The sequence below is a fragment of the Dromiciops gliroides genome, chromosome 1, assembly GCF_019393635.1.
Source record: "Dromiciops gliroides isolate mDroGli1 chromosome 1, mDroGli1.pri, whole genome shotgun sequence".
NCBI lineage: Eukaryota > Metazoa > Chordata > Mammalia > Microbiotheria > Microbiotheriidae > Dromiciops > Dromiciops gliroides.
The window spans coordinates 190310328-190332153 of NC_057861.1; the positions used below are offsets into that span (position 1 = coordinate 190310328).

Here is a 21826-nt window from a genome sequence, read left to right on the forward strand (position 1 = left end):
GTCACATTATCTTTCATTTTCTTTTTTGCTTCAATATATGTTCTCTTGCTGGATATAATACTAAAGTAATACAGAAGGAAAGCCCATATTTTTTTATTACCTTTTCCTTTTCAGATGTAAGGGTAACATCAGTATTATGTCACTGTCTAAAGACAGTGTCTGGAGGGCATTTGGGTTTGCTGGAAAACTCTTCTCTCCCTTAACTGCCTATGACCATTTTTGTAATTTGTTTTTTCAAACAGGACTGTCATCTGGGACAAGAACAACATCACTGCACAAGGTTTCCAGGATATAGCTGTTGCTATGGAGAAGTAAGTTTTTGATAGGGTTCTTTTCTAGAAAAATAAAAATGCTTCCATTTTGGGGCAAAAGGATAAACAAACAAAATGCCCTTACATTTCCTTGATAGCAGTCAGTGTTTTTTTTAAAGAGATAGAATTTGGCTTAGGAATCAGATCTGGGTCTGTTTTCATCTCACTAACATGTAGCTGTATGACTTTGAACAAGTCACAAAATCTCAATTTCACCAGTCAAAACTGCCTTCCCTACCTACCTCGTTATACTAATGTAGCCACCAAATTCAATCATGTATGTGAAAGCACTAGGAAAACTACAAAGTATTTTGTAAAGGTAAGGCAACTGGCGCTGTGGTGAGTGAGAGCGCTGAGAGTGGGATCAGGAAGATTGGAATTCAGATCCAGCCTCTGAAACTTAATAGCTTTGTGTGACCCTGGGAAAGTCACTTAACCTCTCTGTCTACCTCAGTTTCCTCAATTGCAAAATGAGGATAATGATAGCATCTACCTCTCAGGGTTATTGTGAGGATCAAAGAACATAACATTTGTAAAATGCTTAGTACAGTGTGTGGTACCTAGGAGGTACTTAATAAGAGTATATTCTCAGGGGCAGCTAGGTGGCACAGTAGATAAAGCACCGGCCCTGGATTCAGGAGGACCTGAATTCAAATTGGGCCTCAGACAATTGACACTTACTAGCTGTGTGACCCTGGGCAAGTCACTTAAACCTCATTGCTCCGCAAAAAAAAAAAAAGTATGTTCTTTATCCAGGTTGGAAGTTGAATTGTGTGACCTCAAAAATCCCATCTCATTCTATGATTCTAACTCATGAATAATACTAGCTTCTAAGTTAATACACATGATATGGCATTTCTCATCATAATAATAGTGTAAATGCCATTCCTGACCTGTTTCTTATTGGGCAAAACTATTTTGCTCATTTTGGAAACTTTTATTTGGAATTTCATACTAAACTGGCAGGAGAACAAATCAAAATGAAATCAAGATATTATGGACCTGAACCTGGTGGTAATTTACTTTGCTCTTTTCATAGGAAAAAAATATTGTGCTTTAATTTACAGGCCTGAGTCTATCAGAAACAATTTTTAAATTAATTTTACTTTATTCTTAATTGAAGGATTTCTTGCCTAGAAAGAGAAATGTCTGAGCCATGGTAGTCTCCTATGCCCTTGGACATTTTTACCCCCAAGACAACCTGAGATAAGATGTATAGCAATCTTGAACAAGAAAAATGTCATAATCTTTTGAAGTACAGTTTTGGTTTAACATTCTACATCAGTGGTCACAACTCAATTGCTTCTTTTTCCACAGTCTCAAATTTTATCCTTGAGTAATCAATGAGACTTCTTCCCTCTGATTACTAGAGAGGCAGCTAGATGCATAGTGGATAGAATGAATAAACTACTGGGATTGGAGTCAAGAAGACCTGAGTTCAAATCCAGCATCAGATATTTGCTAGCTGTGTGGCTCTGGTCAAGTCACTTAATCCCCATGTCTCATTTCCTCAATTGTGAAATAGTACCTACCTCCCAGAGTTGTTTTGAGGATCAAATGAGATAATTTTCATAAAGTATTTAGCATAGTGCCTGGTATATAAGTAGATGCTTAATAACTGCTTTCCTTTCTTCCCCCATTGAAGGGTAAGCTGCAACATGTGGCCTACCCACAGAAAAGAAGCATAGAGGGAAAAAGCAGTGTTAAGGGATATCATAAAGGTAGTGTGTGTGTTTGGAAAAGGAAGGTATACCCACCCCCACCCTGCAAAAAAAAAGGCAGGATAACAGCTAGGTTGCTTAGTACTATGCTGCTAAAATGTATTTTTTTTTTAGTCTTATTTTTTAGTCCAGCCTGCAGCCCCTTGGATAAATCCCTTATAAAGGTTCTTTGGGAGAACATGGGCAAGAACTGAACAGAATGAGGGTGAGGAAGTATAGGGACATGTGGCTATCAGTAGAGAGAGTCCTCACCTCAGTGAGATCAAGGATTCATTGAAGCATTTAAGAAAACATACCTTTCTGGATGCAGCATGTATATTTATAGGTATATATTCACATGTATATGTATGTATATACAGAAATACATACATATGTATAGATGTATATTTATCAGTATCTATTTGTGTGCATGAAGTATATAGCTATACAAACATACATACATGTATAGGTACACCTGTACTTACACATCTATACATAAGTATATGCATGATCTATAAAAAATGAGTACAGCACAGTTTTGAGAAATAATATACTAATGGCTGGGGATCAGGAAGGGTTTCATATAGAAGAAGATGGAGTTTCAGCTGAGTCTTGAAGGAGAGCAGAGATTGCTATAACTACCCTTATTACAAAGTGCAAAATCCCAATTATTTTTGTTCTGAGATTACTGTTTTATGGATCCTTGAAATGTAGCTATTATCTCAATTTCATTGTAAAGGATTTGCCCTTTCTGGTCATACAAAGCCTAATGTTTGTGCACCAAATTCCTGAGTCAGTTTAATGAATCAGGGCCCTCTAACATCATAATATCAAAATATTTTTTAACCTTTTATTGGTGTGTGTGCACCCTCTTTTGATAAGAAATCAAAAACTCCTCTATGCCTTAGTAGACAATATTCATGAACTGCTGTGGTTGTAAAAAAAAAAAAAAAAACAACCTTTCTGGTGATGTACCTATTCAGATATAGCCAAGGCTAGGTCTTGGGTGATAGACACACAATCTATTGCCAGCCCTATTTCAGAAACCTTTCCAGCTTGGTAGAATCTGCCAGCGTTTAGATGCTAACATTTGCTGATGTCATTTGTTTTAAACCTACTGTGCTGGTATGTAAAAAATTGGGTGTGGGAGAAGAAAGTCACAAAGATTGTAAAATGGACACATTGTCTCCTACTTATGGTTGGTTGATTCTTTTAAGCTAAACAAAAGCATTTTGCTGAAACAAAACAAAATTGAAAACTTCATAAATGAAATTGATTAGTTTTTTCTTTCTCTACCTGTTTTTTTTAATTAAATCATAACAACATTGAGACTACAAGAGCATTTTTTCCTGCAGTGCTCTGTATCTTAATACCTGTTATATAATAACATAATGCAATGGTGTTAAATCATCTAATACCATTTCCCAATTAATATCTATGTTTAGGAATTGCTATTGTACTATTCTAATAAAACTAGTTTAAGTGTGATAAAGGGGATCTACTGGGAACCACTTTCTCTCTGAAGTCTTTTGAAAAATGAACTCTACTGGTAAATGGTACTAATGAATAAGGAATTTTTATAGTAGCAAATAAATATACAGAATGAGATAATGTTCCTGGGAAAAAAATGTTCCTTGTGAAGAGATATCCTGTCTAGTAGCCCCAAAGCTTCTCATTGACCCAAGTAATCAAGATAGAGACATATACATGTACACATACATTTACATGTATATGTACATTTACATACCTATACATTATATTACTGTGTCCAGTATCCATTTAAATGGAGGAGTTCCTTCCATAGGAAGGCAGCTAAAACGCGTGTTTGAATCCAGCAAGATTCCTTCCTACATCTTTTTAGAGGAATGTGACATTATCTCCCTACTTTTTAATGCTTTGCCTAAATGGACTGACTGTTGATAAACCATCTTGCTTCCTCATGTCTCTGAACAAAACAATACATAAATGAATTTTGCCTCCTCTTTGAAGTTTTACCTAAAAATATATTCACATTTTTCTCTCCTCTAACCACATTAAAATATAACCTCCACAACTGATCAATTCCACCTGCATCATATGAACAATCAAAAACAGACTAAATGCATTTTTTTAGTCTAAAAGTCATCATCACTTTTAGATTGGGAGTAATTGTCTACCACTGAACCCAGTGGCAAGAATGAAACCATACTGTAAGGAGTCATGGATACAAAAAGTGATGAACTATACTGGATGTGGGTTCATAGTGATCTTCTTCTTTGGCTTTTTTCGTTTAAACATTTTTTTTTTTCTGACTAGAGTCATAGGATTTTAGAACTAGGAAGAGGAACCTTAGAATCATCTAATTCTACCCACCTTTTTTCCAAATGTCCAATCCAATATCACATTAATTATCAATGGAAGAACTGTTTTAGGTCTTCTGACTCTTAATCCAGAATTCTTTGACTTGTGCCATTGCCTTTCTGCTCACTTTCTTTCTCACTGGTTATTTCATGTTTACCATTTTGAAACTTGAATTTTAACTTTCCCAGCAAATTCAGAACTTCTTTCATGACTAGTGTCTGAAAGTTAAGTAGGTATGTCATTTAGGCTTGGTTTGGCTGTCCCAGACTTTGGAACTGTATTCCCAACCTGAAAATTCCATCTATATGATATATAGAACACAAACTTGGAAGGAGTATATTGATTCTTGTTGAGAAATGTAAACAACAAAACAAAACAAATGTAAACAACTTTGCAGCTATTAATAGCATTCCAAAATAGTATTATTTGGATGTCTGTTAGAAAATGTTTATCCTTGAACCAAGTGCCTGAAGTAAATTTGGGCCTGTAATGCTTTTGCTTATTAGCCTTTCTAATGAATATCATTATTTAAAAGCAATTGATTCATTAATATGCAAGGAAATTATTTTGTGATAATACATTTGCCCTTTCACTTTTAGGAATTATACTTTGAGATTTATGCCTATTCCCATGTATGATGCTTCCCAAGCACTTAAGACAAACCCTGAAAAAACAGAGGAGGCGCTGCAGAAGGTATTGTATAAATGGTTCATTTTTAGAAAAAGAATTAATGAAAACAATTATAATAATACATCCCACTTTAGGGTTCACAAAATACTTCCCTTGGTGTATTTTTTTGGAAGTGATCGATGTAGGTAGCATCATTACTATTTCACAGATGAAAAGCGAAGCACAGAAAAGGTAGGTAACTTTCCCAGCCTCATATATTTTGGGAGTGAGAACTCAAAACACAGCTCTTCTGACAGTGAATTATGTCTGAATTGCCTCATGGTTACTTCAGTCACCAAGACATTGTCCAAGGAAGGCTACTATAGTCATCAGGAATTAAAGCTTAGTGTATCATTGAATTTCAATGAAATAATGGGAACCAAAAATAACAATAAAGATAAAAACTTCAGTCTTTTAGTGTCTCCAACTTCCTAGGAAAAGCTTGTGAATATGGAGTTGAATGCATAGTTAATTGTAGAGGAATCATTTCCTTCATATGTGTCCATTAGGAGTTATAATTTGTATTTAGCAAGCATTTATTAATAAATATTCCACAGCCTATTGCCTGCAGAATTTAATTAAACTTTTCATTTAAATTAAATTTAATTAGTTTAGACTTAATTAAACCTTTAAAATAATTGTTTTTTAAAAACAGTTATTAAGTACCTACTCTGCTCAGAGTACTGGACTTGATGCTAGGGGAAGAAAAATTATGTAGACTTTGGCTCCTGCCTTCTTGGATCTTGGAGCCTAGTAGAGGGGAAAAAATTCAGGAAAAATAACTGTATACTAATTATTCCCTGATAATTACAAAAGCAAGTTACAAATCCATCTACAAGCAGTTATCACCCAAGTTCTGGGGAGGAAAAGATAATTTTATCCTGAGATAATTGGACATTTATATAGAATTTGTCTTCAGTTTAATTCATTCACCTCATCTGGTTAGAGAAATGTGAATATTTTGTCCTTTTGCAAGAATTATTTGTTTTATAATTGTGTTCATAGAGTTCCTGGGTTTGTCTTGGCAAGTAGACTCCCAAGTATTTTATATTGTCAACTGTTACTTTAAATGGAATTTCTCTTTCTATCTCTCACTGCTGGACTTTGTTGGTCATGTATAGAAATGCATAATAAACATGTGATTTTATTTCTCACATTTGCCAACTTAGCAAAAGACAAAACAGAATTTTTTTTTTCTTTAAATTGGGTCAGTGAGCAGCTAGCTTGTGGATTCTTGCTATGCCAGACATATTGTCCTCTAAACCCTATATCTCTGCCCGTTTTTACCCTTTATTTTAAATTGTGAAGCAGTTAGTGTACAGTCCAGTACTGACTGCAGAGAAGCGACCCAGAACTCACCCTCTTCCCTCAAGGATACATCAAGGTTATGGTCTTGTGCGTTTTCGTTTGCTCCTGAACCTAAAACAAAGGTCCCTATTCTCAAAAGCTCTAGGGTACTTGGATCTGTTCTCACTGATGTTCCACAAGATAATTCAAGGGCCTGACATGGAAGCTTGCCATGACACTTTCCCGTACTGATCCTTTTGATAATGTTGTGTATATATGTGCGTGATGTCAATGCCACTTCCCACACTGCTTGGTCTACAAAGCAACAGCACTCCATCTGTAGAGGGACCATCGATTGAAGCTGCCTTTGGAAAGGTTATAGGATCTCAGCAATAAGCCCAGCCTCCTGAGTGAATGGGCTGGACTCTTATTCTTAGAAGCAAAATGAAGCAGAACAACTAACCCAGGAAAAGGACCTGAGCCTCTTTCTGCTTTGTGCCTGTGTTAAAATATTTTAGGGTGAAGATCTTTCTGGCGCAAACATTTTCCATTGCTAGTAGTATGACCTTGGAAAGATAGGACTTATCATTGAAGCATTAAGAGAACCATAATGTGATATAATGCTGTGGCATTAATATGTCACTTTAATGGTGTTTAATTTTCTTCTTTTGTAGACCTTGGGATTTTTATGATTTCTTCATTTCTGTTTAGTGACAAGCTACATTTTGTCCTCCTTTCAAGTTTCCAGGGACTGTGCTAATTATCATCCTCATTTTAATTGCAACTAATTGATATTAAGTAGTCATTTTAGCATATGGGAAACTAAAATGAAAATCACCAAAACACTTAAAGCCTCCCAGTTACTACAGGTTCTAAATTAAGAAGGAGCAGCAAATTGAAAGATTAAAATGGTTAAATGATATAAAACCCAGATGGCGCAACTTGCTCATCTCAGATAAAACTTGGCCAAACATGCATCAGTATCAATCAGTTTCAATTATCAGCTGGAGAAAATTTTCTTTGAATGGGCTGTTGGAAGCACATGATTAGTATTTTGAATGATTGAATTTAATCTACTTGATATTAAAGTCTCTTCTTGTTTATATCATGGGAAGCTGCAAATGTCTCCACAACTCCAAGATCCTTTATTTCTCACAGAAATACATTCCCTCATTAGCTATTTCAGCTGGAAAACATAACATTAATGCTATGGGAAAAAATTAAGATTTATTGCAGAGAAATTGGGATTTTCCCCAACTTTTATGAATTCATCCCAGCATTTATGGATCTAGAGGTACTATGATGTACTGGTTGGAGCGTTGACCTTGATGTCTGGAAGAACTGAGTCCGGATCCCATCTCGGACTCTTAGTAGCATTTGTGACCAGATATAGGGCCCTTTCAGTCTTATCTTCAAAATGCTATTATAATGACGACGATGATGATGATGATGATGATGCCTCATAGGGTTATCATTAGCTTCAGATGTGATTGTTATTAAGTGCTTTTAGAAGCTCTGAAGCTCTATAAAAATGTCACTATTATTATTATTACTATTATCATTCTTATATTGTCCTTCTAATTATATTAATTGTTTTGATTTTGCATGTTCTCCCTAGAAAAAATGCTTACTACCTGCTGTGCTGATGGTGCTGCCTTTGGATTATACCTTGGAGTGTCCTCAACTTCTAAATTTAATTTTTTTTTGTTAAACATGTATGAAGCTGTGCATGTGTGTTTGTGAGCATATGAAGAGAAGAGATGAGAATCACTAGATGGGGTTCATAAACTGGACAAGCAATTAGCATTGGCTTCTACTTGTCAAACATTAAATCTTACCAAAAGGAATTCATATCTTCTTGGATTGAGTTTTTGACTAAATAGTTATAAATTATTAAAATAGGTTCTCCCCACACACACACACACCCTTTTTTTGGTTGTTGTTGAGTCAAGGCATGAGCAGATTATATTTCAAGTTCAGTAGAGACCTGTCATAGACTTGGTTTAGTGCCCCACTGTGCTGAAAGGTATTTCTGACAGTTACTTTTATTTCACTTTCAGATAGAAAACTATTTGCTTAGGAATCATGAGACAAGAAAATATCTTCAGGAGCAGGCCTACCGACTACAACAGGGCATTGTCACCAGCACCACACAACAGGTATGGGAACCTTCATCTTGACTAAGAACTGCTTGTGTTGTTTTTACTGTTCAGCATTATTTAATCTTTTCATTCCAGATAAAAGGGTTTTCTTGCCCTGCTTCTACTATAGAATAATGAGGTAGGGTGGGGTGCTCCTTCTCTCCCCCTTAGAAAGTCCAACAAAGAATAAATAGATTATTAAAGGTAAAGTTGAGGTAGAGATTGGGGATAACACTGTTGCCATACATCTCTTTTTTTTTTTTTTGACCTTTATGACCAAAAAAAAAATAATTCTTTTATTAGAATGAAATTTAAATTTTGATGTCCAATTTGAGGGCTCCGGAAATACCAAGTTTGATAAATATAAGGAAATAGGAAATTGTTTTACATATTCAAGACAGACTCATCCTTTATTCTGCCATACTTCTCAGAAATCTGCTAACTTATTCCCTATTCTCTTCTCTGACCCTGCCATCACCCTGGTGAAGGTGGTGGCAGTATCATGCTTAGACTATTTCAATAAACTGAAGGTTGTTCTCTCTGCCTCAAATTTCTGGCTGCTCCAATCCATCCTCCACTCAGCTATCAAAGAGGTCTTCCTAACACAGAGGTGTGACCATATCATGCCCAAGTTCCACCCCACCCCATTCAGTAAACACTAGCAACTCCCTATTACCTCCAGGCTCCAATAGAAAATCTTATGTTTGGATTTGAAAACTTTAAATAACCTGGCTCTTTCCTGCTTTTCCTGTCTTTGTATACTTGCCTCTCCTTCTTGTAGTCTAGGATTCAATGACACTAGCCTCTTTGCCTTTCTCACACAATATATTTCATCTTTAGACACTGCACATTTGTACTGGCTGTAATTCATTCCTGGATTGTTCTTATTCCTCCTCTCCAACTCCTGTCTTCCTTAAAGTCTTAGCTATAGTACTACCTTTCTGATTGCCCTCAATGCTAATGCTTTCTCTCTGACATTATTTCCATTTTATCCTGTATGTATCTTGCTTGAACATAGTTGTTTACCTATTATCTCTCCTATTAGATTGTAGGTTCTTTGAGGACTTACTTACCTTCCCTTGTATCCTTAGTATTGAGCACCATGTTGGGCACACACTATTGTTGTTGTTCAGTTGTATCTGACTCTTTGTGACTTTGTGGACCATGGGGTTTTCTTGACAAAGATTCTGGAGTGGTTTGCCATTTCCTTCTCCAGTGGATTAAGACAATAGGGACTTAAGTAGCTTGCCTGTGGTCAGTTACACAGCTAGTAAGTATCTGAGACTGGATTTGAACTCAGGTGCACAGCTAGGTGGTAGAGTAGATAGAGAGCCAGGTCTGAAGTAAGGAAGACCTGTGTTCAAATCTGGTCACATACTAGTTCTGTGATCTTGAGCAAGTCACTTAACCCTATTTGTCTCAGTTTCCTCATCTGTAACATGAGCTAGAGAAGGAACTGACAAATCATTCCAGTATCCTTGCCAAGAAAACCCCAAATGGGATCACAAAATCTGAAATAGCTGCACAACAAGAATAACCTTCCTGATTCCACTCCCAGTGCTTTGTCCACTCAGCCACCTAGTATCCTTATTGTTTGGCCCTATTAGTCTGGCACATGGTAAATACTTAATAAATGCTTATTGACTTGACTTATCCATGCAAATTTAGCAGAAAATCACAAACTCACAAATCTAAAGCTGAAAAAGACCTCAGAGGACATCTTGTTCAACCTCCTTTTTTTTTTTTTTTAGATCAAGAAACTGAGGTCCAGGGGCATTCAATAACTCCTCCAACATCACACAGCAGTAAACATCAGAGTAGATTTTTTAACCTGAGTCCTCTGACTTCAGACCCAGTGCTTTACAATGAAAAATCTACATGTCCTCCCACATCAACCAATAAGAAATCTTTTTTTTTTTTTTAAAGAGGTTTTTGGGGCAGCTAGGTGGCAAAGTGGATAAAGCACCAGCCCTGGAGTCAGGAAAACCTGACTTCAAATCTGGCCTCAGACACTTGACACTTAGTAGCTGTGTGACCTTGGGCAAGTCACTTAACACTCATTGCCCCATCCAAAAAAAAAAAGGTTTTTGATGAGTTTTTTTTTAACTTTAAAAGCATTTACCGATCACTCCCACTTCATGAATAGTTTCCAGTAAAAAGTTATATAAAACATTTAATCTAGTGACCTTATCTGAAAGTACATGTGACATTTACATATTTTTTTATTATTATTTTTTTTTTAGTGAGGCAATTGGGGTTAAGTGACTTGCCCAGGGTCACACAGCTAGTAAATGTCAAGTGTCTGAGGCTGGATTTGAACTTAGGTACTCCTGACTCCAGGGCCGGTGTTCTATCCACTGTGCCACCTAGCTGCCCCATTTACATATTTTTAGTAAATTAACAGAGTTATTTTCTCTCCCTCTTACATCCTACCATATTCGAGAGGAAAAAAATAAAGAAAAAATTATTAAAACAAATATTCATTGTTACACAAAAAAAATTCCCTCAGTGATTGTATACAAATACACACAAAGAGAATTCTAAATTGTTTACCTTTTTATGATAGATAAGATGTATGTTTCATCATTGGTCCTCTGGAATCATGAATGGTAACTTTATTAATCATAATTATTGCAACTTTCAAAATTATTTGATTTTTATACTGTTGTTGTTATTGTATAAAATATTCTCCTGGTTCTGCTGGTTTCATTCTTCCTCTGTTTATAAAAGTCTTCAGGATTATTCCTTTAAATAATTTTGATTTTATACTATAAATTGTTCTAGTTCTGCTTACTTCATTCTGTAATAGTTCATAAGTCTTTCCATATCTTTCTGAAATCATCCATTTCCTCATTTTTAACAGCACAATAGTACTTTGTAACTTATATACTATAATTTATTCATTCATTTCTCATTTGATGAACTTCCTCCTAATTTCCATTTTTTTGTCATCCCAGAAAGACCTGCTATGAATATTTCTGTACATTAAAGACCTTTTTCTCTTTCTTTGATATCTTTTGGGTATAAACCTATTAGTGTATTGCTGGGTCAAAAGGCATGTACTGTTTAGTATCTATATATAATTCCAAATATCTTTACAGAACAATCATACCTAGTCACTGGTCCACCAGCAATTCATCAATGTTCCTGCTTTCCAATGACCCCTCCAATATTTCTCATTTTCCTTTTTTGTCATCTTTGAAACTTTGATAGATGTGTGAAATGTGATGTTAGACTTGCTTTATTTTGTATTTCTATAATTAAAAGTGATTTAGAGCATTTTTTTTTTAATGTAGCTGTAAATATCCTTGGTTTCTTTCCTTGAGGTATGTTCATATCTTTAGACCACATCATTTAGGAAATGGCTCTTTTTCTTACACATTTCAATTGATTCTTTACATATCTTGGAAATGAGACCTTTATCAGAGAACCTTATTGCAATTTTTTCTCCATTTCCCATTTAATCTTATCTTTATTAGATTAATTTGCACAAAAAGAGTTTTTAATTTTATGATAATCAAAATTATCCATTTTATCTTCTTTGACAAGTATCTTTGATCATGAATTTTTCTACTGTGCATAGATATGATCTATAACTTTTTCCATATTTCTCTAGTTTAAGATGAGACCTTTTTTATCTAGGTCATACGCCCTTTTGTAGTTTATCTTTGTATAAGGTGTGGACTTTTCATTAAACTGACAAAAATGTTTTGCATGACTTTATATAATGGGCATTGTATTTCTTGCCATCTCAGTTGGTAAGGAGAGGAGGAGGGAAAGTGGAGAAAAGGAGACAATTTGGAACTGAAAATGAAAATTTCAAAAAATAATGTGGATCAAGAAAATAGCAACTAGTATACATCTAAAACCAAGAGCTGCCAGATAAAGGACTTACACCAGAGTCTTTTCCAGTTAATTCAAGAGTGAAACAAGGATGTTTGTCATCACTTATTTTTTGACAAAGTACTAGAAACCATAACTATAGATATAAGAAAAAAATTTTGAGGAAATCATCATAGGTAAAGAAGAAATAAAATGATCACCTTTTGCAAATGATATAATGATATATTGAAATAACCCTAAAGATTTAACTAAAAACTTAATTGAAAGAATAACTAGCAAATTTTCAGGTCATAAAATAAAAACACAAATTATCAGCATTCTTATATCACAATAAATCACAAACAGAAAGAGATTGAAAGAGATGTGCCACTTAAAATTAACTACCAAATGTTTACCATACTTAAGTCTCTTCTCCAGGATACAAACAAGAACTATATATATATACAACTACAAACAACTGTTTGCAGAATATAAACAAATAATTGGAAAACACACAAATTATTCATGTTTAGGACAATATAATACAAATGACAATATTACCTAACATAATTTAGTTATTTAGTTCCATACAAAGGATTTCTTTGAGAACTAGAAAAAATGATAATAAAATTCATAATTATAAAGTTTAGTTCAGCACCTGGCAGAGAATAAATGCTATATAAATGTTAGCTATTATTTTAAGGAGGTCAAGAATCTCAAGAGCAATAATGAAAAGAAATGGAAATGAAAGGGGCCTCATGATGCCAGATCCCACATTATACTACAAAGTATTAATTATGAAAACAATTTATTATAGCTAAAAGCAAGATGAATCTGTGAACAAATTAGGTACACAGCAAAACAGAATCATATGTATCTAATACCCTAGTATTCCAAAAACACAAAGACTCCAGATTAGTGGATAAGTTCTCACTATTTGACAAAAACTGCTGTAAAAAAGAAGTTATTGATGAAATTTATTTAGAATCAGGATTTTATAACAATCAGAATTTGAAGTTCAGTGGGTAGGAGAACAAACTAAATAGTCCATAAGGGGCAGCTAGGTGGCACAGTGGATAGAGCACCGGCCCTGGATTCAGGAGGACCTGAGTTCAAATATGACCTCAAACACTTGACAGTTACTAGTTGTATGACCCTCACACAATGTACGTTCTTCCAAATTGCCCAATTTTTTGTTTCCTCTACAAAATATTCTATCTCCTGTCTCTCTATCTTTTCACAGTCTATAATTCCCTCCTTCCTAACTTCCACCTCTTTAAATAACTTCAAAATTTAACACAGATACCAAAGCCTGATCTCCATGAGTCTCCTTTCTGGTCTCTAGCCTCCAGTGGGAGTGGGAGGGGAGCAAGTGGGCACCATACAATCATATTGCAAATATCTCCTGCTTGATCTCCATCCTCAGGATGGAAGAGAAAAGTAGGGCACTTTACCATTGTTCCCTGAACAACTCCTGCCTGTTGTAAATGCCTTCCAAATGAATACAACAAACATGAAATTCAGTGTATGGACTCTCACTGGCTTATAAATATTTGCTTCGGGCAGTTAGGTGTCACAGTGGCTAGAGCACCGGCCCTGGAGTCAGGAGTACCTGAGTTCAAATCCGGCCTCAGACACTTAACACTTACTAGCTGTGTGACCCTGGGCAAGTCACTTAACCCCAATTGCCTCACTAAAATATATGTATATATATATATTTTTTTTCTTCACAAATATATAACTGAATTATTGGATAAGATACAAATCTTAAAACTAATCTTGAGTGCTTTTACATAAAAAGAAACAAGAATGGCCTACCTAGTGTACTGTTGCAAAATAGAATAGGAACTTTGGAAACACAATAGGGTACTTTTGATCCCTAAATAAATACAGATATAGAAAAGAAGACATTTTATCTTTTTTTGTTGTTGTTGTTGGTCCTTGCCAGCTCTAACAATCTGTGGGTTTTTTTCATTGAGTTTTAAATATGAATAAAATCCTAGAATATCCTGGAAGTACTCCAGTTATAGTTAATTTGGCAGGAAGGATATATTACAGCAGGGAAAAGAAATAATTTTAGGTATGTTATTATCTTAATATGCTAAAACTGAATACTAAATAGAATCTTCTATTAACCTAGCATTTCTTCCCCTTTATCCAGCTTAATCCATTCTAATCTTTTTGAGCACTTATTAAATGTGAAATATGTGCAGAATGCTGTTCTATGCACTGAGGCTACTGTAAAGAGTCCTAATTCTACAGGGAGACTGGCAGGGTAGGGACCCAACATGTAAACATATCCATGTATATCCCTGATTATTTAAGGTGGGAGAGAGTACTAAATACTAAGGGACTTAGGAAAGACTTCCAATGAGAGGAGGCACACAAGCTGAGCAATGAAGGAAGTCAAGTGTTTGAGAAGTAAAGGTGTCAAGGGAGTCCATTCCAGGAATAGGTGTAGTCTGGACAGAGGCACAGAGAAGGCTGAGAGAGATTTTTTGAGTTCAGCGAATCACCTGTTGACCATTTTGGATCCAATATAGAGACTGTGAGGGATAGTAAAGCCTGAAAAGGTAGACTGGAGCACCATTGTTAAGGGCTTTAAATGCCAGCCAAGGAGGTGATATTTTACCCTAGAAGTCATAGGGAGCCAGTGAGAGCTCTTAAGAGGAGTCAATAGTCATGTTTTAGGAAGATTATTTTAGAAATTATTAGTGATGGATTGGAAAGGCAAGTGGTAGCTCACAGACAGAATCTGATGTTATATGTTATATAGTCCAAAAACAAATTCTCAGGGTCAGGATACATTCACCCAGATTTCTTCCCACATCTTTTCCTGCACTTCTTGGTTCTACAATAGGAAATGATGTTCCCAAATGGTGACTCTGAGGAGTTGCAAGTTCTTGAATGATTGCATTTGTTATACCATCCTTACCAAGGCCAGAACATGACAAGAGGTGGGGGGTGGCCTATGTTTTTTTTAGGTTTTTCTTGGTGGGGCAGTGAGGGTTAAGTGACTTGCCCAAGGTCACACAGCTAGTAAATATCAAGTGTCTGAGACTGGATTTGAACTCAGGTCCTCCTGAATCCAGGGCTGGTGCTTTATCCACTGCGTCATCTAACTGCCCCAGCCTATGTTTTTAAGAATTAAAACACCACACCGGCCCTGGATTCAGGAGGACCTGAGTTCAAATTCAGCCTCAGACACTTGACACTTACTAGCTGTGTGACCCTGGGCAAGTCACTTAACCCTCATTGCCCTGCCCCCCCCCCAAAAAAAAGAATTAAAACAAACACTGGGATGTTTTTGTTAACTAGGAAATAAGTTTGATACCTGTTCACTTATCCTTCTAATTAGTTGATTTTTCATTCTGTGGTGTTTTGTTTATTTGTTGTGTCTTCATATTGCTTTTCCTAACTCTGGTGTATGCTATCATTTCCCCCTCCTTGGTATAAATTAGATGATTGACAGAATATGTGTAAAAGTACAAGATCATCTCAACTCTTTACGTAACTGTGGTGGAGATGCCATCCAGGAAGACCTAAAATCAGCAGAAAGGCTTATGCGTGATGCAAAGAACTCCAAAACGGTAAGGTTCACTCCAAGCCATATTAAATTCTTACATTTAAACAAGTACACACTCATGATATAAAGAGCCTTTATGAAGTATATCCAATTTTTTGTGATGATAATAAATTGGTTCTCTTTTTACATGAATAACTGAAATCTATCCATAGTCTCCAAATTTCAGTTTAGCAACAGATTTCAGTCATCTTTCCTGAAGACTTTTATCAGTCACTAATAATAATCACAATTGACCTGTTTGATTTCTACTGGATTCTCATGACTAATGAGTATGAAATGGAGGTGGAAGAGGAAAATCCAGAGGGTTTATATGAACTATAGTCCTTTATTAATTAAGAGTAAACTCTAGGGGCAGCTAGGTGGCGCAGTGGATAGAGCACTGGCCCTGGAGTCAGGAGGACCTGAGTTCAAATCCGGCCTCAGACACTTAACACTTACTAGCTGTGTGACCCTGGGCAAGTCACTTAACCCCAATTGCCTCACTAAAAAAAAAAAAAAAAGAGTAAACTCTAGTTTGTACCAAAGATTTATGGAAAATTATTCTTCTGAGAATTAACAACATAATAAAATTTTAGGGCCAGAAGGAACCTTTAGTAACCATGTAATATAGTAACCCCTCTTATTTATTAAATGAGGGAACTGATGATCAGAGAAGTTCCATATGAAGTTAGGGACAGAGCTAAAACTAGAACTATGATCTAGACCTCTATAATAAAAAAATTTTAAAAGAAAACTCCCCCTCCCCCATGAAAAAAAAAAAGACTGTCCTTCATACGATTGTCCTAAAATGTTGAATTGTTTTTCTGCCTTATAAACCATGTGGTTGATAAAGTTGTGATTTTAGGTTTATTACACAGTGGGTTTGATATTGATTTATTTTGTTTGACTACTAAATAGATATTTTCCTTTGTTTTTCAGTTGCTACCAAATCTATACCATGTTGGTGGTGCATCATGGGTAGGAGCCAATGGCTTGTCATCCAGTTCAATTGAGGAAACATTAGAATCAATGGCTGGAGAAGTTACAAGGGTTGTGGATGAACAACTAAAGGTTAAGCTTACTTATTTTTTTTCATCTTAACAATAGCTATAGTAAGAATAACAATATTAACAGGAAAAATTGATTTTTATAAAATATTTTATATGTTCTAGAAATTTTTAAAGAATCACAATGAAGCCCATTATGTGTTTGGCTGCATTCTCTACCCGCTTCTCTTTATTGAAAATCGGTTCATCATTTGCTCTTTTCCTGTCTGTTAGTACCCTTCCAATTCTTCCCACTCTTTAAAAGATTATCAGTAGGGGTTTAGTGGTCACATCTGCCAGTTCTTTTTAGAATGTAGTTTATTGAAACACTTCATTTCACAAATAAGGAAACTTAAGTCCAGAGATAGTATTAAGTGACTTTCACGAGGTTACACAGGGCAGGTCGAAGTACCGAGTTACAATTGGAAACCAAGTTCTTTGAGACTAAATAGTGCCTTCTTCCCATCACAGTACACTTATTTAGTTATAATGGTAGCTGTCTGTTTGATGCTTCCTTTCCTATTCTCTAAAGGTCCTTACAGAAAGGTCATTACATTCAACCTTTTTGAATGCTGGTCAACTTTTCCTGCAACCTAGAAGACTTGTATACCTCCCTGCTTTTGAGCATAATAGTATCCCAATGGCTTAGCACAAGGAGCTCTTGAGGAATTCTGAATCTAGAAAGCTCTTTCTTTCCCTAGTTCCCCAGTTTAAGTATTCCTTCTATGCACCTGTCTGGAATTCTAAAAACATTTAGCATGAAGAACCAAATTGCTCCTACATGTGAAGATTTAGGGCAAAACAAGACTAATAGTCCAATATTCTAATTGCTTTTTTTTTCCTTTAGTAAATTAAAAAGGTTAATGAGGGAGAAAATGTAGATTTTATAGGAGTTAAAGCCCCTGTCCTCTTTACATATAATAGAGGAAGATTCTTGTATGTCATTTTCAAATGTGCTTTTAAAAAATAAATATAGTTTGGGGTTTTTTTGTTTTTGTTTTGTTTTCAGTGAGGCAATTGGGGTCAAGTGACTCGCCCAAGGTCACACAGCCAGTAAGTGTCAAGTGTCTGAGGCCAGATTTGAACTCAGGTCCTCCTGACTCCAGGGCTGGTGCTCTATCCACTGTGCCATTTAGCTGCCCCTAAAAAAATGAATATAGTTTTAAATGTTTTCTGGGCAGAGGCAGAGAATTAGTAACGAGACTGTTACCTCTCCTGATACCTAATTCTTAATTGAAGACATCTATAGATCTCTTCATTGAAGAGCTATCACCTTGATTCTCTCTTTGGATTACTGGTTCGTTTTTAAAAAGCATAAAACACGACCTCAAGAATATACCTTTTGGGGGGCAGCTAGGTGGTGCAGTGGATAAAGCACTGGCCTGGGATTCAGGAGGATCTGAGTCCAAATCTGACCTCAGACACTTGACACTTACTAGCTGTGTGACCTTGGGCAAGTCACTTAACCCTCATTGCCCCCTCTTCCCCAAAAAAGAATATACCTTTCATAATAATAAAATACAACTGATTGCTTTATGATTAAAATAACCTGGAGAAGAGTTAAGAAAATGTGCTCACCTCCCAAAGAAATGGAAGCTTGTGGGTATGGAATGTTGCAAATGCTTTCAGACATGATTAAAATTTTGGTTAGTTTTGCTTAACTGCTTTTTTTAAAAAAATTGTTGCAAGAGATGGGTTATTTCATATGAGAAGGGTATATTTAATCAGTCAACACACATTTCTATGGGCCAGGAATTTTATAAAGCAATGGGGATACAAAGACAAGAGAGAAATCATCCCTACCCTCAAGGAGCTTAGTTTCTGTCAGGGGAGACAACATGATATATAAATATGTGAGGGAGGAGGGAGGACGAGAAGAATAGAGAGGAGACACTGGACTACACGAATTGAAAGTATCAGCTACCCCTGCAGCCTCTTCCTCTAATTGCCTGGTCGTTTCCATTTTATGGAGGGCACCCAGGCCAGCCATGCCTTCATTCCTCTCCATCCTGCACTACTGACTTTCCCAGACATTCTCTGCCATGCCCCAAAGATGGTTACTTTCATTTGTGTGTGTATTGTTGTTGTTTTTTGGTTTTTGCATGGCAATGAGGGTTAAGTGACTTGCCCAAGGTCACACAGCTAGTAAGTGTCAAGTGTCTGAGGTAGGATTTGAACTCAGGTCCTCCTGAATCCAGGACCAGTGCTCTATCCACTGTACCACCTAGCTGCCCCAGATGGTTACTTTCATCTCTTTCCCACTACCCCTTCCAGTTTCCTTTCATGTGTTTGTTGTCTTCCCCCATTAGACTATGTGAGAAATAATTATTAATAATCGATATCTTGGGGGAGCCAGTGCTATCCCCTTCTTTCTTAGTCCTTTCTCCCCCTACCCCCAGCCCTCACTCTAAAGGCAAATTCTCCTTGAAACTAAGATTCTTCTGGGTCAAACCTGACCCAAGCTTACAAAGAAGTAGGGTGGAGACAGATCAGTTTGTCTAGATAGCTGAAGAACTTTAATGATGAGAACCACACCTAGGTGGAAACAATTGTGCTCTTTTCAGTTTGGGTGGGGGTCTTAACATTTTTTTCTCTGATGTCATCTTCACCAAGAGTTGAGTAACCTGAGTCACCTATTGGCAAACTTCATTTTAATATAATACGCCTCCAAATTATTTCAACCAATTAGATTTGATTGCTATGCATTGGACCTCCTACAGTTAAAAGGGTATATAAATTGTGGTCCCACCCCCATTAGAGGGTCTTTGGTCTGAGAGAGACAGCCAAATAGCAGTCCTATCAATATAATTAAATTACCCAGGGGGAAAAAGAAAAAGAATGGAGAAGAGAGTGGAGGATGGAGGGAAGAAGGGGGGAGAGAAGACAGAGGGAGGAAGAGAGGAAGGGGAAAAGTGTGAGAGGGATAGAGGGAGATAGGGGAAAGAGAGAGAAAAACTAAAAAAGACATGCTATTTATTGTGGGGATAGAAGGCACTGTCAGTTAAGGGATCAGGAAAGGTTTCATGTAGAAAGTAATTCTTGAACTGAGTTTTGAAGGAAACTAGGAATTTTTAAGAGGTTGAGGTGAGAAGGGAGCATTCTGTAGGCATGGAGGATAGCTCAAGACAGGAGATGGGGGTGTCCTGTATGAACATGACAGGATCATAAATTTAAAACCGGTTTGGGATCTCAGACCATCTATTCCAACTTCCACATTTTATAAATGAGGAAACTGAGGCCCTGAGAGTTTAAGTGACTTGCCCAGTATCATAAAAATGATAGGCAACAGAGATAGGGTTTGACCTCATATGCTATGCCTCCAATTTCAGTGCTCTCTCCACTGTATGGTGCTGATTCCCAGTATGAAGGTCAGTTTGACTGGACTGTAAAGTATCTTGTGGAATAATTAGTAATGTAGGACAGGTACAGCAGGCATGGGCCACCTAGTTTGCTTCTCTCTCTCTCTCTGGGGTGCCTCACTCACCCAAACTGGGGTGGGGCATAGTGGGGTGAGGAGTGCTGAGGAGAGCTGGGAAACATCAGGCTGCTAAACTCAGGCTCTGGATCGTGTTGGATGTTGTCTACAGTTAACAACTCTGAGCTCCTGAACACCCATTTACCCCAAACAAAACAAAGCCTTTATGAAACATTTACAAACCAAGACAATAAAAATTAGGATAATAACATAACATTTAGTCAATGTAAGGCAAAAGAGGAGTTATCAAAACATAATAGTCTCTCTCTCTGCCTTTCCACGGGCCATCCTGAACACCTGAAATATACTTTCTGATGTGGGATGGAATTTGGGGTCAAATTGATCGCGAGTCATCCCAAAAGAATTACAAGACTCAGTGACTCAGTTTCCCAAGTTTTATTGCCATACTGTAAGTGACCACAGGGAGAGAACTGGAATAGTGGAAAGGTATCTCTCAAATAAGGAAAAAAAAGACAGTTATATTTATAGTATAGATAAATTGATTTATCAGTCTCATTATAATAATTTCTACCTTGGGGAGGTACAAGGGAGGGCCTGTCCTACTCATTATAATATTCTCCACCTTTGGGAGGTACAGGGGAGGGCTTATCCTAATTTGGAGTTCCTGGGGTCCTAAGCCACCCCCTGAGGTGGGTACCTTTTTTCTGTGGAGGTGTGGTTTTGGGGTTTACATGTCATAAGGTGAATTTGGGGACAAATTTGGCCTTTTCTGCACATGTCTCTTTCTGTTTCCCATGGCTAGTTTCAAAACATCTCCATTTTTCATTAGAATTTCTATACCCATGTCATTTCCTTTATTGTTCTATGATCTGACCCTTTATGGTCCCATTATGGGTACTGATCACTGTGGGTACGATAACCTAGCATAAGTTATCCATTAACTGGGATCTAACTCCCTTTTAGAGCTAATATCTGAATTAGAGCTTCGGTCTTAGGTTTTTCTATTAACCCCTTTCATATAGCTGCCCCTTGTCCTTCATTCTTTTTTTGGGGAGGGGCAATTGGGGTTAAGTGACTTGCCTGGGGTCACACAGCTAGTAAGTGTTAAGTGTCTGAGTCCAGATTTGAACTCAGGTCCTCCTGAATCCAGGGCCGGTGCTCTATCCACTGTGTCACTGAGCTGCCCCTTGCCCTTCATTCTTGAAGAGGTCCTTGACATTAGGGTGATGTCGTGGCTTGTTCTGGTTTGGATTTAAGTGAGGGAAGGCTGTACAAAGTCACCAGCCTCACTCCTCCAAAGACATCTGAGTTCAGTGGAAAGATATATATCAGGACAACTGGAGATGGCCCTGGATGGTGTGGGGTTTTTTTGTTTTGTTTTGTTTTGTTTTGTTTTAAGACAATTGGGATTAAGTGACTTGCTTAGAGTTAAACACCTAGTAAGAAATGGGACTGTCATAAAGACCTTAAGGAGTTACAAGGAAATGGTAAACTTTCCTGGCTATTGTA

General features: G+C 36.7%; 1 protein-coding gene across 5 annotated transcripts in view; it reads left to right on the forward strand.

The window, feature by feature from the left end:
- CARMIL1 (capping protein regulator and myosin 1 linker 1) overlaps positions 1–21826 on the forward strand; it is a 413672-nt gene that overhangs the window by 318666 nt on the left and 73180 nt on the right. For all 5 annotated transcript variants that reach the window (XM_043975746.1, XM_043975748.1, XM_043975747.1 and 2 more), the window contains 5 exons: positions 243–311; positions 4951–5044; positions 8368–8466; positions 15732–15860; positions 16775–16906. In XM_043975746.1, coding sequence (XP_043831681.1) covers positions 243–311; positions 4951–5044; positions 8368–8466; positions 15732–15860; positions 16775–16906 — 523 coding nt within the window. The remainder of the gene's footprint in view (positions 1–242; positions 312–4950; positions 5045–8367; positions 8467–15731; positions 15861–16774; positions 16907–21826) is intronic.